General features: G+C 37.0%; 3 protein-coding genes across 5 annotated transcripts; 2 read left to right on the top strand and 1 right to left on the bottom strand.

The window, feature by feature from the left end:
* Positions 1-270: 270 nt before the first annotated feature.
* On the top strand, positions 271-4225 carry LOC133744613 (uncharacterized). Its single transcript, XM_062172708.1, has 4 exons — positions 271-1306; positions 1418-2579; positions 3042-3317; positions 3760-4225. The coding sequence occupies exons 1-4, from the start codon at positions 271-273 to the stop codon at positions 4223-4225; spliced, it is 2940 nt and encodes a 979-aa protein (XP_062028692.1).
* Positions 4226-5109: 884 nt separating this feature from the next.
* LOC133727267 (uncharacterized) lies at positions 5110-11415 on the top strand. 3 transcript variants are annotated; one of them, XM_062154871.1, is made up of 7 exons: positions 5110-5196; positions 5634-6041; positions 6128-6358; positions 6437-6529; positions 10299-10403; positions 10490-11021; positions 11153-11415. In XM_062154871.1, the coding sequence occupies exons 3-6, from the start codon at positions 6260-6262 to the stop codon at positions 11015-11017; spliced, it is 825 nt and encodes a 274-aa protein (XP_062010855.1). In that variant the 5' UTR covers positions 5110-5196; positions 5634-6041; positions 6128-6259; the 3' UTR covers positions 11018-11021; positions 11153-11415. The 3 variants fall into 3 exon arrangements, with proteins under 3 accessions (XP_062010855.1, XP_062010854.1, XP_062010856.1); XM_062154870.1 differs by lacking the exon at positions 5110-5196 and adding an exon at positions 5356-5499; XM_062154872.1 differs by lacking the exon at positions 5110-5196 and adding an exon at positions 5358-5555.
* Positions 11416-13869: 2454 nt separating this feature from the next.
* Positions 13870-15723, bottom strand: LOC133727266 (formin-like protein 5). The gene is made up of 3 exons (XM_062154869.1): positions 15445-15723; positions 15028-15109; positions 13870-14926 (listed from the first exon to the last, which is right to left on the bottom strand). Exons 1-3 carry the CDS (start codon positions 15457-15459, stop codon positions 14178-14180), a joined length of 846 nt encoding a protein of 281 aa, XP_062010853.1. The 5' UTR covers positions 15460-15723; the 3' UTR covers positions 13870-14177.
* Between the last annotated feature and the right edge of the window lie 5755 nt (positions 15724-21478).

Below are 21478 nucleotides of genomic sequence, written 5' to 3'. Positions count from 1 at the left end.
TGCAAACCACTCAATGATATTGATGTTGAGGAGCTATAAATTGCGGTTCAGGAAACAAAATTTAATCAAACAAACTTTCAGTTGAAAAAGAGATAGCATCGATCATCAAAAGGTATTAATTTTTATTCCAATTATTATTAATATTTGTTTATCGATCCTTTTTTAGTATCAGTTATGACTTTAGAAATCAATTTTTATTTTCACCAAAAACTAAATACTCTTTCCTTTTTTTTTTCTATGCAGCTTGATAACAAATCTTTGATCAACGATATGGACAAGGAATGGATATTTTTAGATAAGCACACTGATGAATATAATGCTGGATTGGATGCATTCCTCAATTATGCCTTAGAGCATGCTTCTTTTGAAGGTACAATCAAGTGTCCGTGTAAAAGGTGTCATAATGGCTACAATAGACTGCCTGCTGTTGTTGAGCAGCATCTTAGGGTGGATGGCATGGATCCTAAATATGTTAACATCCCCTGGACCGAGCATGGTGAGCATTTACCAGCTGCAGTTGATCATAATATGGCAGGGCCTTCATCATATCAACCAGATTTTAATTTGTCGGGACCGTCGTCACATCAACCAGATTCTGATGTGCAAGATATGTTGCACGATGCATTTGGCATGTATGAAGGTGAAGATGATTTACAAGAACCATCAGAGCCTACTGAAGGTCCATCCTTGCCTAACGGCCCTACCCCTGATGCACAAAGATTTTACCAGCTTTTAGAAAAAGCTGACACTGAATTATACCCTGGTGCAGGAAAAAAGATGTTCGATTTTTTGATAAAGCTATATCAAATAAAAGCATTGAACAGTTGGAGTGATGTATCGTTCACACAGTTGCTTGAATTGTTAAAGGCTTATTTGCCCCCAGGGGAAACTCTTCCTGCTTCCTTCTATTTAACAAAAAAGTTCATCAAAAGTCTTGGGTTGACATACCAGAAAATCGATGCGTGTCCTAATGATTGCAAGTTATATTGGAAGGATTATGCTTCAAACACAGTTTGTCATGTATGTGGTACTAGTCGGTACAAAGAGAACACCTCCCCCATGAAGAAGGTACCAGCCAAAGTTTTGCGTTACTTTCCATTAGGGCCAAGACTTCAAAGGTTGTACATGTCTCGCCACACCTCTGAATTTATGGTTTGGCATTCTGAAAAGAGACCACGAGATGGGGTTCTACATCATCCAGCCGATTCTCTTGCTTGGAAAGAATTAGACAAAATTGACAATAATTTTGGCTCTGATGGTCGAAATGTTCGTTTGGGTCTAGCCAGTGACGGATTCAACCCTTTCGGTATGATGAGCTTGTCCCACAGTACTTGGCCTGTTATCGTTACTGTCTACAATCTCCCTCCTTGATTATGCATGAAAAAGTCATACATGATGCTATCGTTGCTCATCCCAGGCCCTAAAAGTCCCGGAAATGACATAGATGTGTATCTACAGCCTTTGATAGATGAATTGAAAATGCTATGGGCAGAAGGGGTTCCTACATATGACGCGTTTAAAAAAGAGGTTTTTCAGATGAGAGCTGCATTATTGTGGACTATAAATGACTTCCCTGCATATGCCATGTTGTCTGGGTATAGCACAAAGGGATCTAAGGCTTGCCCAACTTGTGGTGAAGAGACTGATTCTTTTAGGTTGCATCATGGTAAGAAAGAAATCTACATGGGACATCGAAAGTGGCTGCCAGATAACCATATTTTTCGCACATGGTATAATAACTTCAATGGATCAACTGAGCATCGTAAACCGCCTAAACCAATGACAGGTTTAGATTGTTTGAGAGCGTTAAGTACATTGAGCTTTCAATTCGGAAAGGGAAAGGAAACAAGTTCTGGTCGTAAAAGGAAACGAGTTCAGAATAATGATAGCACAAAATACACAGGACCGTGGAGGAAGCAGAGTATTTTTTTTCAACTACCTTATTGGAAGGACTTATTATTGCGTCATAATATAGATGTCATGCATGTTGAGAAGAATGTTACAGAGAGTGTCATTGGGACTTTGCTAGGAATTGATGGAAAAAATAAAGATAGCTTAAAGGCACGCCTTGACATGGTCTTAATGGGTGTTAAGCGTTCGCTCCATCCTGAGGCACGCGGTAACCGAACATGGCTGCCCCCAGCAAAATACACTTTATCCAATGATGAGAAGACACTAATGTGCAAAGTACTTGATTCGGTTCGGGTGTCTGATGGATTTTCATCGAACATTCGTAGATGTGTAAGAGTTGATGAAAGAAAATTGATTGGTCTTAAAAGTCATGATTGTCACATAATCATGCAGTATCTACTTCCAGTGGCCATCCGTCGTTCACTAAAACCAGACATAACCAAGGTGCTATTGGAACTCAGCGCATTTTTCAGACAATTATGTACCAAAGTTGGTACTGTGGACCATTTTCGTGATCTGTCAAATCGGATTGCTGAAACACTTTGCAAATTAGAGATGATAATGCCACCATCTTTTTTTGACGTCATGGTACACCTTCTAATACACTTGGCAGACGAGGCAGCAATTGCTGGACCTGTGCAATTTCGATGGATGTACCCAATCGAAAGGTATGTCAAATAATTTTTTTTTTTTAGATAGCTATTTTTTTTGAAACATTTATACAGTTTATATTTCTGATTTATATATGAAAAAAGAAAACTAGCTGTCGACATATATTATAGTTATATAGATATATTGACAACATGATATATATGCGTATATGCACTGTTTACCGGCTCCATTCAATTTAATTCATAGTTACTTTACTTACTTATTTTGTTTTAATTACTAACGCTTGTGAATATATATATATATATATATATATATATATAGCCCTATATATATATATATATATATATATATATATAGCCCTATATATATCATATATATTTTGTTTATGATCGACCAACAATTAATTTCATCATAAGGAGTGAATGATATATATCATAGCTAACAATTAACTTTTTTTTTTTTCCTTTTTTCTTTTGAGCCAGATACTTACATGACTTAAAAAAGTATGTACGCAATAGGAGTAGGCCTGAGACAAGCATTGCAGAGGGTTATATAATTGAAGAATGTCTATCATTTTGCACAATGTATTTGTCAGATGGAGTTGAGTCAAAAAGAACAAGAATTGGTCGTAATGCTGATGACCCTGGGATTGTTCCTCGTGAAGGATTACCATTATTTGTCGGGATGGGACGGTCTATAGAACCAGGACACGAGTTTACACTAACTGACCTTGAATGGGAACGCGCACATACACATGTGTTGATAAATTGCCCTCAGATTCAGCAACATCTAGAGTAAGTTATTTAATATTAATTGTTCATTATTGTGCTACCATTGATTAAACATAATTCATGTATCACTAACCAATCATTGTTGACATTGTTAGCGACCATGTGGCAAACACACAGCGGACTAAGAATAGACGCACAACTTTGATGGAGGCTGAAAGACAAGCAAATAATACATTTTCGACATATTTTCGGGAATTGGTAAGATTTTTTTTCCATATAAAGCATATCTTTTTATAACACTTGTGTCATATATACAAATGAAGCATCATATTTTAATAATACAGATTGAGAGAAGAGTACAATGAAAAGAATTCGTCGACCCAGACATTCGAGCCTTGGCTATAGGACCAGATAAAAAGGCAAGGCGATTCAACAAGTACATCATGAATGGGTTTCGCTTTTTTGTTAAATCTATTGATGCTCAATCAAATACTCAAAACTGCAGTGTGTTTGTTAAAGCTGGGGTGAGTAGCTATGCTACTGCGGGAGATCGTAGACCAAGGGATGGTGTAAAAGACTACTGTGGTGTACTAACAGACATCATTGAGCTAGATTATCACCATGGTCGGAAAGTCTTATTATTCGATTGTGATTGGGCAGATAATAGAGTTCGCAATAGAGCCGTCAAAATGGATGAGTATGGCTTCATTTTGGTAAATTTTGATCATCTACTTCCTAAACCAGACAATCTCATTCTTGCATCACAATCAGTGCAATTTTTCTATGTTCAAGACCCAACTGAACCGAATTGGCACACAGTGATCCGAACCCGACCCAGAGATTTATTTGATATGGGCACAGACATAGAACCAGAGCCCTATGATGCCCAAAATTTGATTGTAGGGATTAACGATGACGGAATAGCAAGAACAGACATGGACGGTGTTCTAGTGAATGATGTCATAGAATGAAATTGAAGTAGTTTTTTTTTTTAAACAATTTTTTTTTCTGGTAATTATTTTGTTGCAACTTTGGTACTGTTTTTGTTTTTCAATATATTAACAATTTTTGTTTTTTAATATATTTACACTATGCCACTTTTATCTATTTGTTATAATATCTTTCCTTTTATTAACGCTTAATGACAACGTACTCTTTTATGTGGTCACTGTGGTGCCCTAATTATATACATCTACTGCTTAAAGAGAAAGAAACAAAAGAAAAAAAGAAAAAAAACAAAAACATTCGAACTCAGGCCGTGTAATTACCCCAGCTCTCTACCTGTTTGCGTCATGTGCTGCCAGCTGCCGCACAACTTTGATAGAGATCTGCGTCTTTGCTCCACACAGAGACAGCAAGGGTGATGGAGGGAGAGAGACGGTAAAATCGCTTCTATTTGAGATCGGTCGAAGAGAGACAGTGTACAGCTTCCTTGGACATGATGAGCAGGTCTGGAGCTTTTGAGAGTTAAAGGAGGAAGAACGCAGTACTACAACGAATTGATTGAGGTACAAAGCTTTGTTTTTTTTTTGCATTTTACAACTGGGTATTTTACAGAAGAACGTCAATTTCATTTTATTATCAACATTTGGTTTGGATTCAATTTGATTATGATCTGTATTGTTATGGATTTTGAGGCAGGAATCTTCTCCAAACTACCGAAAGACATCAACAGTCTCGATGAGCCAACAAGGCATCAATTTGCAGAACTGCTCATGTTGTTATCTTCACTTGCAAATACCCCATTTCCTCTGCCCTCATCTGAAATTGGCCCTTTTCTAGTTGGCATTCTAGAGTCAGATTCGAGCAATGTCGAAACCAAACAGTCATGTTTGGGTGCACTTCACAACCTATCCACCATGTTGGACAATGCAGGAGATGAAGGCTATGGAAGCATCTTTTGTGCTTTATCAAGCAGAGAGGAAAAAAAGAACCTGATGAGGTACAAACTATATTCCTTTTATTTTATTCAGAAATCAACTAAATTGAATTATATAAAGAGGCTGTTTAGACTTTAGAGTATGTAGTCAATTAGAAAACCACCACAGCTTGACGTTTTCAATTGGGGGACCTTCACGGGTGCAGAGAGAGGGACAAAATAGAGTGAGAGCGGGACAAAAGATTGTGTTGCCGCCAATTGTGTATTAAAATCCCTTCGAACTTTCAAATGGATAAGACGTGGTTCTGCTATGATACGCATATAAAACAACCACGTCTGTAGAAGTGGAGGTCAATTCCCTATCAGGTTTAACAATCAATTCTCCTCCATCTCTCTCATCTCTTTGGTCTCAGTTGGAGGAGGTTTGCTTATCTCTGTTAATTACTATTTGTTTGGAGAATGGGTATGATTGTTTTTATTGATTTTTGTGGTTTTGACAGATGAGTCACCTATATGAGGATGAAGAGGATTACGAAGAAAATGGATATGACGATAGTGAGACACAAGATGTTGGTGGCGACTTTAATATTCAACAAGACGACGACAGCGAGACACAAGATGTTGGTGGCATATTTCATCAGCAAGATGACATCAATGTTTCATCAGAGGCTCCTGGGGGAATAAAGAAGCACCGTGGTCCAAACCAGAAGAATTGGGCAATGGAGGGTCGGGAAAAGCTCTTGTGGAATCGTTTTGGACTTCCTAAGGGTCCATGATTGAAGGTGGCAAGATTCTCAAGATTCTTGGGTATTTTGGCAAAAGACTTTACACTTTTTCCAATTAGTACACCTGATTACCGGCATTTCAATGCTAGTGACAATCTTGAAAGGGCTTGGAATCGTGTTAAGGTATATGTTGAATGTTTCAATCCTTTGTTAACATTGTCTTATATGTGACTTTCCATTATATTGATGCGTGTAAACAATCTGTGCAGGAAACTATTGATTGGTCTAATCCTTGGGTTGCAAGTTTGGAAGGTAAAATCAAGAAAAGGGTGAAGAGCAAGTTAAATGAACGGTGGAAGCACTGGAAGTCTCAGTTGCGCAAAAAATGGTATAAACCATTCATGAACACACCACGTAGGTTTCAAAAGCCTAATGATGATCATGTTAATGAGCGTCAATGGAAAATTTTTGTTGCAAACATGGACAAGAAGAAGCATCAGGTACATGAACAATTATTTCATCTTCTTCATGAAACTTAATTTAAAATTACTTACCGTTGTTTACATGTTGGAATATAGAGAATAGCGAGCATCAACAAAAGGAATCAGTCTCAAAAGAAGATGAATCAATCAACAGGAACTCGTACCTATGCAAATGTGGCTCATGAATATGTAAGTGAAAATTATTTCCTTTTATTTTTATTTTTTTTATAAGCTGGAGAACCTAATCAATTTGTTCCAAGAATCCATTTCTGTTTTTTTTTTGTCTATTTTTTTTCAATTAAGTAGAAACTTCAATGCAGACCTTAAATGTTATGTTAGTCCACCAATTGTTAAAAATGTCTCCATATATATACATTTCTTTTTGTGTCAAATTGGAGGTCCTTCAGTACTGAAGTCAGTAATCACTTCTCATGTATTAGCCTTTGAGCCAATACTTTCGGATCCTATTAGCAGAGTATTCAACTATTCATAGACTAGTACAAGTAAGCCATCGTGGCTAACCGCAATCCCATATGGCAGATAAAGTCCTCCTCCTTTCAACGGTGTCATTTCTTTAGTCTTGTGTGTAATACCCCGAAAAATCCAAATTAATTTCCGTGGATTTTTAGAAATGATTTCACGATAGTGGGAGCGAGTACGAGGCTCGGAGAAGTTGTGGAATTAGTTCGAACGATTTAATTTTTGAAAACGAACGTTATTTAGGGGGTCTCAAAAAGTGACTTTTTATACGTTCAAAATTTGGGAAAACTTCCTTCATGAAAGTTGTAGAGCTTGTTGATACGATCTCGTGCATATGTGGAACGCAATATTCGGAGTTCGTATGAATAAGTTATGAATATTTGAAAATTGGGAATTTTCTATAAATATGGAAAAATTTCTGATTCTGTCATTAAGGACAGAAAAATTGCGTTTTGGCCCCCGGAATCCTCCGTTCTCTCTCCTCCCTACGCGGCCGAACCGCTTGACCCGACCCGGACCCATCTTCGTCCTCCGCCGTCCTCCGGCCACGACCCGGCCATCCCTGGCTTCGCCGTGAGCCGCCCAGTCGCCCTGTGGGAGCGCCTTGCCCTGTCGCCGCCCCCAGACCTGGATCGAAGCCACCCAGCCTCCGATCGGTGACCCGGACGGAAATACACTTTTCCGGCGTCACCTCGGCCGATCCTTTTCATTTTCGTGATCGTCTCTTCCCCCTGATCATCCCCATGTAAGTCTTTCATCACGATTTTGAGTGTAGAACACTAGATCAAGGTTTGACTTTTTCGACGTCCCTGATTTAATCTGAAATCTGATCGGACGCACATGATTAATCCGACTTCCAAGCTTGATCTAGGACGATCTAGACCGAATCTCGCTTAGCTCCAGGTATGAAAGTCTATCAACCCTTCATTTTGAACCAGTTTGTAGTTGGTCACTTTGCCATCTGAGGTTGTTGACCGGCGTTGACCGCCACGTTGACCGCCGTCTGACCTCCGGGTGTGGCGGCGCGTCGGACCCTTTTTTTGAGTTTTCATTATCTAGGCGATGATCTACGCATCCATACGAGCGTTTTGATATATAACAAGGTTATGTTAGAAAAGTTGATAAATAGTGGATTTACGTTTTTACGTTACTATTTAACGTTTTTACGTTTTATCTTCAGTTTACGATCTGCGAAGATCTGACCATCGGTTTTACTTCAAATTTAGATATGTTGATCGTATGACTGTCCCGATGACTTTGTGTGGTCACGGGCGAAGATCCGACCGTTGGATCTTCTTATAATTGAGAAATGGTGATTCGGAAGGCGATTCGTGAGAATCCGACCGTCAGATTTTCGTATAATTTTGTGGAGATGTCTGTTAGAGTGATTCAAGAAGATCTGACCTATGGATCTTCGTGATAATTTTGGAGAATGATCCTAAAGGCGATCCGTGAGGATCCGACCGTTGGATCATCGTATAATTTCGATCCGACCGTTGGATCATCATTAAATTAGAATCCGACCGTTGGATTTCCGTATATGTGTGGTTTATGATTGATTTACTAAGTGAAGATAGTATCTGATTAGGTGATTGACGAATCGAGTTGGTGGACGATTCGGATCGATATTTGGCTTTTAGAAGACGCGGCGGGAATTGGAGGTGAGTAAACCTCACGTGGTTCATATTACGAACCGAATAAATTTAATTACTTTATTTTTATCGCAATTGTGTGAAAATATTTGTGGAATAAATATTTGTTTTAAATCATATGGACTTGATCAACTATAGTTGATATTATACAACTGATTTCATTTAAATAAGTAAATAAGTAAAATGATTTCATTTATACAAATGAATTTCACGGTTTTTATGCTTGAACTATAGTTGATATTAGTGGTCATCCCTGAGCGGATGATTACGTATATATATATTTACGTTGAATATATATATTGGTTGATGTGTGATTGGTGTGATGAAATGATTGAGAATGGATTTGATATTATTCAAGCTATTAATCTCGCATTTTAATTGTTGAATAATGAAATGTTGATCATGTGGTGTGAAAGCTATTTTATATGCCCAAATGTGATTATGTGGAAATTATTTTAAGAAATAAAGATTTATCTTGAAATAATATGTCTCTTTATGTGGGTGTACATATACATATATACGATCTATAAATCATAAAGATTGTATTTTGTGAATTTGATTATGTCTGAGAAGTACAGTTGTGAAGCCGGGTGATTTCTACAACCCCGTGCTTAAATGAATTACTGGTAAATATGTTTTGGTGTTATGAGACGTTAAGCCTGGGCCCTAGTCCCTACAGATAGTGCACTATTATACTCATAGGAAGGAAGTAGCTGACCTTGGGTATACATACTTGGGTATAGTACGTTGGACCCTAGTATGCTGCGGCTTTCCCGTACTTTGGGTATAGTATGTTGGACCCTAGTACGTGGATTTGTGATTTGTTACCAGTCAACCTGGCTTACTCGTGCTTTGGGTATAGTACGTTGGACCCTAGCACTTGTATTTATGATTTGTTACCAGTTAATCCGAAAATTCACTAAAAAGAAAAGTGTACTTATATTATTTTGATCAAATATATATTTGTGATATATTGTTAATATGTGAAGGTGTTAGTGAAAAGAGAATCAAGCATGCTTTGCTTTAATGTTATTTCACATATTAATGTTGCAATATTTGTTGGTTGTGATCAGTCAAATGTTGAGTTTTAAAAGAAAGCATCAAGAATATACTTATATGTTTCTGTGATTTTTGGAGTTACCTTGTGAGTGTGTTGATTGTCTACTTGAGTTATAATAAATATAATTGAATAAATCAACAGTTCTTTCTTGTTTACTCATACGGGCTGTCAAAAGCTTACCGGGTTTTGTGTTGTTGCAACTCCCGGTACACTATTCAAATTGTATAGCGGGTAATCCTACAGGTCAGGAGAATCAGGGCAGTGATCGTGCGGTTTAGAGTATTAGTATTGGATTTACAGCATTTGTTTTTGTGAGGAGTGTTATGCTCATTTGAGCTTTACACATTGATTTGGTGAGAGTGTGCTGTAATAAGTAACTTGAGGATTTGGTTATGTAATTTTTAAGAGGTGTAAGATGTAGTTGTTTTTGAGAAAAAAATTCTGAGATTATAAACAGGGTATTTTGAGTTTCATGCTTCGAATATGAATTACTTATTCAGAATTCGGGGTGTGACATTGTGATTATATTTCATTAACCTTCTCGTTGCATCCTTGCTACCCTCTGCCTTGAGCAAATCCCTATAACAAGTATACATAACAACAACTAGGGTTTAGTACTGTTTTACATATATTGAACTGTTATTCAGGTCCATATTGCCTACATCAGTATCTTTCTAACTCTTTGTATCTTTGTTACTTCTCTGTTTTACCTGCCCACCTTCTTGTGTATCTACTACATATTTTAAATATACAATCTGTTGCACAGGAAATTTCTCATGGTAAAGAGCCAGATAGGTGGGAGCTATTTAAATTAACACATCAAAGGAAAGGGTCCCAAGAACCGATCGATGCGGCATCTGCAAAGGCAATTGTAAGTTAATTTATCTGTAGCTTTATTATATTTGTAGATATTTCATGTCTCCTTTGCTTATGGTCTATCCATTATATTTATTGTAGGCGGATTTTGAAGAGGCTGAACAAAAGAGGCTAAGCATGAATGTTGACATCACTGCTCCAGAAATCCGTGAAGAAATGTATGCTGAAGTTCTTGGTAAGGAGAATGGGAACAGAGTGAGGGGTGTTGGAGCAGGCGTTACTTGGGATGAAGTCCCTGGAATCCATGTTGAAGAGCGAGGAGTATCAAGAGAAGTGAAACAGTTGCGAGAGCAATTGGAAGAGCAAGTGAAAAAGGCACAAGAGAGAGAAGCACACATGATGGAGGAACTACAAAGCAAAATGGCTGAGCAAACAAAACGGATGGAACAAATGTTTGAAGTGAGGTGTGTAGAGATGGCACTCCAAAAAATGGGAGAGATGTTTAAACAATGCGGAATATCAGTGGATACACAAGAAGATGTCATGCAAACGATGTCTCAGTTTGCTCGTGACACGTCTCAAAGGCCATCGAATGTTGCTTTTTCACCAGATGATGATGTCTACCGTCCCACAATGCCATTTGATTGCCCCAATATGCAAATTGATTAATCAAGTAAGATTATATTTATCTTTGCGTTTTGACTATACTTATTATGTGGAACTTTACAGTTCATATTATGATTTTGTACATATGCTATATATTTCTGATTAGTAACTCGTCTTTAACTTGGTCCATATGTTTAGGAATCATGCCTCTATCATCCATTATGCAACTAGAACGGGAGGTAATCGTGTGGAGATGGTGGTCATTGCTTCAAGACTATTAGGATTTCAATTCAATGTCATGTTAGGATTTCAATTCAGTGCTAGATTAGGATTTGAATTCGGCATTTATTTCAAATGATGTAGACCTTATAAATAACAAAACTATTTATGTACTTCTGGTCAAATTTAAATGTTAGTGGATTTGATTTTAAATGTTAGTGAATATTTAATTGAGGTTCTTCTTTGCCGGTGTTATAATTGTTGTAATCATGAAACAATTGATAACGAGATGTTAGATTATTGCAGCCATATGAATTTTCATAATAGCAGATTTTTTTTAAAAATAAAATAAAATTGCTCTGAATATTAATGGTAGGTATTTAATATAAAAATTCAAATGATACCTTTGTCATAGGGTATCCAACGAATAATAGATACTGAAGAAGATTCGTAGCTTTGCTTAATTAACATTATATAAAAATTTATAATATTAAATGAAATCTCTAAAAAAAAAATATTAAATGAAATATTAAGGTATTTAGTATCTTATACGTATAAAACAAGTATTTTTATATTTTGATTAATATATAAATAGGAATTAAAAGAAAACGAAGAGAGAGAAAGAAAAACATTAATATAACATTTAAAATAAAATAAAAAATAGAGACACCAAAGTCAAAAGCGTGGCTTTTGGTTATTGGAGCCTGCAGTAGAGGATACACTTTTTCAATCCGTGGCTGCACCGTACCTAATGACTTTTTGATACGGTTATCCATATTCTCTAGAGCAAAAGATACAGAAAAATTAAAGTGTTCTATAAGGCATATGCTAGTAGTGGTTCCATTAATTCCATATACAATACACCCTCCTTAGTGAGTAAATTTAGTATTTAAAAATTTAATAAGAGGTGTAAAAAGCATAGAGGTCAAGTGAGTAAATTTAGAGGTTCCAATAGAAAAACTCTATATATGTATATGTATATATATATATATATATATATATATATATATATATATATATATATATGTGGTGTGTGTTTTTTTTTTTTTTTTTTTGGGGGGTGGGGTGGATTTCCATTGCTCTGGACCTCAAAACCCGGATTCGAATTCAACCCATGTCCTGATGAATCCACCACATTCTCCCCAAAATCACTAGTACAAATTCACAATAGGCTGTCCTACCCAAAATTGCTCTAATAACCTCCTGCCCTATGGACATAAGGAATACAAGATTCCTTCAACCACTGGTTCACCGAGCTAGTCGAAGTGGGCAGCACCATTTTGCTACATAAACCATTCTCCATAAATCAGTCTAATCACATCCACGTACTATCAAATTCAATCACAGAGATATGCAATATCATCAAGACAATCCAAATTTCTGGGATGCAACTCACCACAAGCTTGGTGTATATAATTCCAAATCCAAAATCATAAGAAATCAATTATTCAACCCTGTTCTCTTTGATGAAGGCGATGAAGAAGTTGATAGCTCATGGACAAAAATAGAATTGGGAGGAGATAGAACATAGAGATTAGCTAGGGAGGAAGACGAGAGCCATAAGGAAATCGCGAGGTTCAAATTCAATTAAATCTTCTCAGACCCACAAAAGAATTTCAGATTATTACTTGCGCCCAAGGCGGCGAAGCAAATAAGAGAAAATGGATGAAGATGCAAGATTCCCGTTTTCTAAACCATGCAGCCGCAGTAAAAAGGAGCTCACTTTTTTGGGTCAGGCGTTAGACGCATAGCACCCGATGTTAATTAATTCCCAATTGGATACCCACTCTCACGAAAAAATCGGAGAAAATTAAAGAGAAGCATCAGCTGGTCCCCCTCCCCCCCACATGTCAACCAAAGGTGGTACACTTTGTGCCACGTGTCAACTTCACACCAAGCCTTTCCACAGTTTGGCAAGTTATTAACTACTCCCACTTGCTGATGTCATCGTCATCAAAATGGATGACGTCATGGTCAGCACGCCATGTTTCTCACCCAATAGCCAATCCGAACTCGCCAGCATTTCTATTTTATTACAATTAAACTTCAAAAATTCCTTAAAAATAACTCGGGAATCCGAAAAATTCACCGAAAAATGCTGCGAACTCATGGCGACTTCTACTTTATATTTCTAAGCTCAAAAATAAAATTTGACCAACTTCAAAATTCAGAATCTCACAACACCCCGGCCTAAATTAAAAGCCCAAGAGGGCAGTCCCAAAAGAAGAGGCCCAACACAAGGCTCGGCATATTAGGGTTGACCCAAGCCCAAACACCATCACCATCACCTACTAGCTGCGCGCTCAGTTACAGTACAGCTCCACCGGCAGTTAGTCCTAGAAGTCCCATGACGAAGCACGCTGCCGCTGGTCCTGGAAGCCCTTGACAAACCACGCCGTCCTTGTATAATCCGACCAGCACTCCCAGAGATGTCGCCTAGTCTCCTCCGTTAACCCACTGTGCCAATCCCTCGAGCCAAACACCTCTCTCATGAAACTACCCAAGCAGTAGCATTCAAGTACCCGCCCGGCAGCAGCCCAATATCGGCATGGCAAACCAGCGCCGACCTCGAACGTCCTCAGACGAGAAGAAAATCTCAAAACCTGAACGTAAAATAGTTCGAGTTTTTTGAAGCTCTCAAAAAAGCTATCGTTTTTTTTAATTGAAAAACATATATGCATGTGCAGGACAAAATATGCAAATAATTATCGGAAACTATTATTTCATTAATCAAATAAAAGTTGTAACAACTTCATCTTGTAGCTAGTTAATGAATCGCTCCATAATCTGATCGCGACTTGTCCACCACCATCACCAAGACACCAACCATACTTTATTCTTTACTTTCGTTCTATTATTCTCTAAGACAACACCAACGTCAAATATAAAAAAAAAAACACCAACGTCGTACAACTTTAAAACTGTGAAAGTGAAGGACCACCGAGCTGATGGGAAACTTCCCTACGAAGGCAGCAAAAGGCACAGTAGGTTGGTACGTATGGTTTTACATGATGGCGCACGCTTGGGGATTTTCTTCACTGAAACAATCGGGGCGGGTCACGCAGTAACTAGTGGTATTGCTCCTCCCACCGCCGTAACTATCATACACCGGCCTTCCATACTGTATGTAAGGGACAGGCCCACCGTAACCATACCCAGTTTCGCAGGGACCGCCAGGACGCCCTTCGTAACAATCCGTACAACACGTGTTCACCTGCCGCGGAGGGTGAGTTTCGCAAGGACCACCAGGACGCCCTTCGTAACAATCCGAACAACACGGTTTCACCGGCCGCGGAGGGAAAGTTTCGCAGGGACCACCAGGACGCCCTTCGTGACAATCCGAGCAACACGGTTTCACCGGCCGCCGAGGGTAAGTTTCGCAGGGACCACCAGGACGCCCTTCGTAACAATCCCAACAACACGGTTTCACCGGCCGGCAAGGGCACCGGCAAGGAGGCGGAGGAGGAGAAGGCTCTTTGATCGGAGGCGGAGGAGGAGGAGGCTCTTTGATCGGAGGCGGAGGAGGCGGAGGCTCTTTGATCGGAGGCGGAGGAGGCGGAGGCTCTTTGATCGGAGGCGGAGGAGGAGGAGGCTCTTTGATCGGAGGCGGAGGAGGAGGCTCTTCGATCTCGATCCACTTAATGACGCCACCTCCTTTGCAGCATAGCTTGTCCCTGATCTTTTCAGGACTGCAGCAGACCACTTTGATGATCACCAGGTTGTTCTTCTCGTCGTACCTCTGGTCTCGTATTTCTATTGTTCACAAAATATCCAACCAATACCACAAATCACTCAGTTTACGTCGTTTGTCACAATATTATTGAACCGAACTGGAAGAGAAAAGAGAGACTCACGTGGGAATTTACAGAGAACTTGCTTGACCTTCCTGTAGCATTCCTCACACTGAAGGTCAACCTTCAGAATCATTATAGTCACCTGACATTAATACAATCATTTGCAGAAATTAGATAGATATAGAAAGGAGGTTACTTTCTTTCTTTTTTCTGCAAAACAAAGAGGGCGTGATTAAGAAAGAATTGATCGAGGTTGATGTTTCTGACAGGAGAATGATGGATCGAGTAGTATGTGACAAATTGAAGAAGAAACAAGCCAAAAACTTGAGAATTAAAATAATTCGTAGCAGCCACAAAAAAATACATATTCAGAGGAGCAGAATTGATCAAATGGGTTATCTAGTTATCTATATCATAAGGAATTAAAAAGAAATGGAAAAGCATAAACAACTTTCTAGTGCATAGACAAATATATACCTTCTTTTCCCCCATTGTTGTAGCAGTGAGTGCTCGATCAGATGGGATCTGATGTTCTGAAGAGAGCCTCAGCTAAAATGATTGAATAGGACGGGAGTCAGTCGGTGCATGAGCCGAGTTGCATATAAATTGAGCAACTGGATCTGAGTGGAAGAGAGGAAGAGATAGAAGGAGTATGAGGAGGAGGTTGTTATAAAATTATGACAAATTGTTTCTCAAGAAACAAAAGAGGTGATGGTGCGAGAGCACATGCAATATTTGGGAGAATTATTCTGTGGTGGTTCGGGCATTTAAATTACTCGAATTTGGTGTATAGGGGTAGGGCAATGATAAGATGCCTCAAAAAGGCCTAAGATTTGTGGCATCAATCCTATGTGTCATGCCATGTAAATAAATACAAATTTTTATTTTCAATTCCACATAATATATCTTGTCAAATCATAATCTTACAACACCAATTTACCCTTTTATATTTCCTTTTATATTAATTTAAGGGATATGTCTACAAATTCTTTGACCAATATTTGTCTTCATTTAATTAAATTCTTTCTTATAAATTTTCTTTCAAAATAGCATTAAAGCTCAGATATATATATTCATATGAATATGTATTTTTCACATTATGTTTTCATAATTTAGAGGAACCCAACAAGGTTCGAATTCATATACATGTGTTATGCAAATCTATTGATCGAATTACATGAAATATTTTTTATTCTTGATTGAAGGAAAAAAAAAAATTATTGTTTGAATCTAAGTATGAGTGTATTGAAAAGAAAAAAATAAAAAGCCAAAACTTTTTTTTTTTTTTTGAAAATAAAGCCAAAATGATTTAGAGTCATTAGATTTTAATAGGATAAGATAGTCTACTTATTCAAGTATTACATGACATAATTTGACAAATAGATTATGTGTGTAGGTGATATGACATGACATCTAAGATTAATGCCACAAATCTTAGAGCATCTCTAGCAGTGATGTCAAAAGTAACAAGTCAAATTCAAGTTTGACAGCTTACATGGCAGACGGTCAATTTGCATATCATCCCCTCCATCCATATTTCATTTCATTTCGTTATCCTCTCCTTTTTTAACAAAAGTTATCATTAAACATAATAAAAAAATCATAAAGAATGCCTAAAGAGTTTGAATGTGCATGGGTCCCATTTATAAACAATTCAAAAAAATAAATGACAAATGCTACAGTGCTATATCAAATATAACAAATCTCCTTCATTTGTTATTTCCACTTCAGCTTTAACATATTGGCTGAACCTTCATTTCTGTCAAAACTTACTGTTAGAAATTGTCATCTGTTTATCAATTGACACATCCATTGGAGATGGTCTTAGGCCTCATTGAGACCAACAATTATTTTTCTTCAGCGTAATCAATTTATACCGATAGTACATGATCTCAGCTATAAATGATGAAAAGCATTTCGATATCTCTCCAAGAATTTGTATCTCCGGTGAAGACTTGGGCTTGAAATGTAACATCTTTTTTTCCGGGGAGAATTTTCACCAACTTGTAGCCACCAATGTCATGAAGGAATGCAAAACCTAAAAGAGGATAATACTTTTTGTCATTCTCGAAGGCTGTGATAGCTTTAGGAAGATGCCTCAATTTTTTTAGTTGCTGGATTCCATAGTACTATTATTGCTCTATCATCATTTGTTGGTGCACACGAATCAACGAGGTGAAGAAACACCAAGCCATTACTAGATCCAACAATATCTACATATTTAAATCATTTAAAGTTCTTCAATTTCTACCTTTTGGTTAGGTTTATACTAGAATACTATATTTTCTCTTTGCGAGGTGAAAATATATGCCTCTGTATGAGGTAGAACACTCATGCTTGCATACTTTCTGGTTAAATTGATTTCAAGTTCTTGAATTATACCTCGTGATTAGGTTGACTTGATGTTTTAAGTTTTATATTGTTTAGTTATGTTTATTTTATATTTATTCATAATTTTTGGAATAATTATGTATAATTAATAATGAAAATTTCACAAAATCAGGTAATTTAAATTTGTTTTCTTTCTTGACCTGAAGGGGCAAATTCGAAATAACAAATAGTCAATGGACTACAATTAACAAAGAAAAAGTGACCGGACTACATCCACTATTGAACTACGAAATTGGACCTTGATTTAAATTCCTCTTAAAGATAAGCTACTGTCAAGCATTATGAAACATACTACCAAACATTCTAAAACATACTCCAAAGCAAAACAATCGCTACTGCGAAAGACTATCAAACCTACTAGCAACCAACACAAAATCTACTACCATAAATTATGAATGTTACTGCCAAAAAATACAAAACTTACTGCTAGTCTGTTTAAAAGGTACTACAAATAAATACAAAAATTACTGACAAATAAAACAAAAGCTACTGCCAACCAGAGAAACACATAATATTAACCAAAGAGACTGCAAACCAACCAAAAACCTACTCTCAACCAGAGAGAAAGCTACTATCAACCAATACATAATCTACTCCCAACCTTCAAAACAACTACTACAACAACAGTAATCAAAGAAAGCTACATTCATTAACAAAACAATTCTTCTCGAAATTTTATATTTGGTTCTAAGTGACTCCTACGTGACTCTCCATTATAACTTTTAGCTATCTCACTTTTAAATATAGAGAGCGAGATGAGGCTCTCTATAATTTAAAATATTCCTCTTAAGTTATTTTATGTAATTTATAAATACATTTAAACTATTTAATCTTCATTTAAACAATAATATAAATTCAAAACTAGCTAAAATAGATAGCATTGATGCAGACGTATTTCTAAAGTGACTAGCTAAAATGACTTTTTAGTTACTTTGGCTAAAATTTGACTGAAAAATGGCTAGCATTGCTAAAGATGCTCTTAGGAGTATTGTGCAGCTACTAAAATAAATAAAAAGCTAAACATGCTCTCCAAAATAGCTGAGGAGCCAAAATAGAGAGTCTGCTAAAGATGCTCTAATTGAGTGATCAAAAATTTAAATATCATAGTTGGACAACTTTATCAAATGGAGAACTGACAGGACCCGCCCCGGATTTCACCATGAAATCCGAAATGGCCCTGCGGGGCCCACCTTACAAGAAATTCTACCAATAATTTGGCGGAACTTCCCTTAAAAATGGACTACCCAAAACTTGTAGAAAGACATTTACACTTCTAAACCATCCATCCTTATTCTCCTGGAGCCACCCTACTCCCCAAATCACAACATTTTCCAATTCACATTACACAATTCCCAACTTAATAACATTAATTCCACGGTTATCAGAGCAATTCTAAAACAAAAGGTGTAATAGAATAAAAAGTAAAGAGGGTAAAGGATCGATAAATCCTACAATGCGGAAGCAGTGACAACTATGCCTCAACTCCATGTACGCCCGACCTCAACTAATCTAACCTGCAAACTGGGCATTTGAAACCGAAGGGCCCAGGGGAAAAGTATTGAAAAACACGTTAGTGTGAGTGGACAAAAATAAATAATCAAGATAATTTAAATGAAGCAAACTTGAATACTTGCCCACTTATTTAAATTTATAAAACCTCAATGCATGCAATGTTTATAAAACATATTTCTTTAAACTCAAAATCTCGTGAAAACATACCAGTCCCGCTGGTTAAGAGAAATCAGACTATCCCCGCTAGTCAAAATAAATATAAAATATGGGGAAAGCGTTATCACCATACTATAAAAAGGGAGCCTCCCAGGCTCTTGAGCATCCCATGCTCTTTGCTCAACTCACCCCCAAACACATAGTAAGCGGGGAGGAGTACTAATAGGCTAGCTAGCAATAAAATATATCGACCCAGGTATGGTGGGTTAAAACCACGAAAGTCGAAAATCAGAAAGGCTTCCCCAATATCTCACAAGAAAAGAAATAAGTATATTCCAATGACGTGGGCCTGCACGCCAAAATTATTCACGAATTCTTAAACAAATAGGCGAGAAATAAGATATATAAATAATTTCCTCGAAAATCTCACTTCCGATACTAATCCATGCAGAAAACTCCACATCGACTAATAAAGTATAATATAAATTTTCAGAATTCTCCTCGGAAAATATTATTCGATAAATCACACAAATCACAAATTTAAAATCGAGCGTAGCAGACTTCAATTCGAAAATCCAAACGATATAACAAATAAATATTTAGATCCGATTAATATGCTCAATAATTTAAAACAATAATTTGAATCACAATTCCATTTCCCAAATCACAATCGAGATAGAAAATCAATTTTCGAAGATCATCAATTCAAGTAAAATCCATGAGATAAATTGATATCAAATTCCAAGATCAAACCATATGCTCGAAATGTAATATGATAATTAAATAGAACATTAATTCAAGAAATAAACGCACGCATCACATTTTAAAATAAAAGTCCACTCACAGTATACGGCTAAGATTGCCATTTATTCGAAGTTTCCCCGTGTGATTCCTCCTCACGTCCTGTATATATAACACTCGCTGCAATCCACTTCAAGAGGCTTGGAGGGCTTCAAGATCTTGCCAATGCGCTTCCAATGGACCCTAGATCATGGCCGAAGGTGGTTGGGTTTGCAAGAAACCGGCGTTGACCGATTCTGCAACAGTAAACTTTAAGGTCGTGGTTCCTCGTTTTCCGGCCACGGTACGGTGTTCCACCACAACAGGAGAGTTGACGAAAGGGAGAGGAAGCGAATGGTGGCCGCGGCTCGTCCCTAGGTGGCCGGACGACGGAATTCCAGAGGTGAGTCGAAGAGAGAGAGAGAGATCGCGCGGGAGGAGAGATCGAGAAAGAGAGAGAGAGAGAGAGTTACATGGTGGGTAGGTTTCCGGAAATGGAAACCTACCACAGTAACTTTCCATTTATATAGAAACTTACCATGAACAGTAACTTCGCATATTTCATCCATAACTTTCGCATACAAACTCCAATTTTTACGTACCACATGTGCACGGACTCGATTTAACGTCCTCTACGACTTTTTAGAAGAAAATTTTCTCAAATTTTGACTCGAACAAAAAGTCAACTTTTAGGGCCACTAAAAGTATCAAAACAAAGTAAAAAATGAAAGTAATTGCCGTTTACCGTCCAAATGACTAGTAAACCGGTAAATTGAAATACGGGACGCAAGAAGAACATTGATTATCAAATGGAGAACCTCCCAACAATACTAAATACTTACATATCTTTTGGTCTAATATTAATTTTATTATGTTCACAACACAAATGTTGTCGGAATTGTAAAATGATTGATAATCTTGTAAATGATGTAGTTTTTGAAGTAATTACTACAAATAGAACAAAGGTTACCACTTCTACATCAATTGTCGGGGGTTGTGGTAAAATGTGTAGTCATTGTAATAATCATTTCATTACTGATAAAAACATAAAGATTTACCACTCCGACAACAAGTTTGTTGTCACACTTGTTAAATTGTCTATAAAGTAGTGCATTAGTTTAGGTGGAGTAATTACTACAAATAGAACAAAAGTTACCGCTTTTACATCAATTGACGTGGATTGTGGTAAAATACATGGTCATTGAAGTAATTATTTCATTAATGATAAAAACATAAAGATTTACCACTCCGACAACAAATTAGTTGTCACACATGTTAAATTGTTCATAAACTAGTACATAGGTTGTAGATGGAGTAATTACTACAATTAGAACAAAAATTATCGTTTTTACATCAATTGTTGTAGTTTGTGGTAAATTATGTCAACTGGAAGTAATTACGACTTCGACTATAGAAATTACACAATATATTACTTTAGTTATGCAAGGGAGAACTTCATTACACCAATGAGGACATACGTGGTTTTAGTCAAAATATAATGGTTTACCTATATGATAACACATTGTGGTAACATTTGTAAATTAGTTCAAAACAGTAATAATAAGTTGTACGTGAAGTAGTTACTACATCTAAAACAAATATTATCTATTTTTACATCAATGGTAGTGGATGTCGTAAAATGCATGTAAAAAAAATTATATTTGGTTAAGAA

This window comes from Rosa rugosa, chromosome 1 (genome assembly GCF_958449725.1).
Source record: "Rosa rugosa chromosome 1, drRosRugo1.1, whole genome shotgun sequence".
Taxonomy (NCBI): Eukaryota; Viridiplantae; Streptophyta; class Magnoliopsida; order Rosales; family Rosaceae; genus Rosa; species Rosa rugosa.
This window is presented reverse-complemented; position numbering and strand designations above follow the sequence as displayed.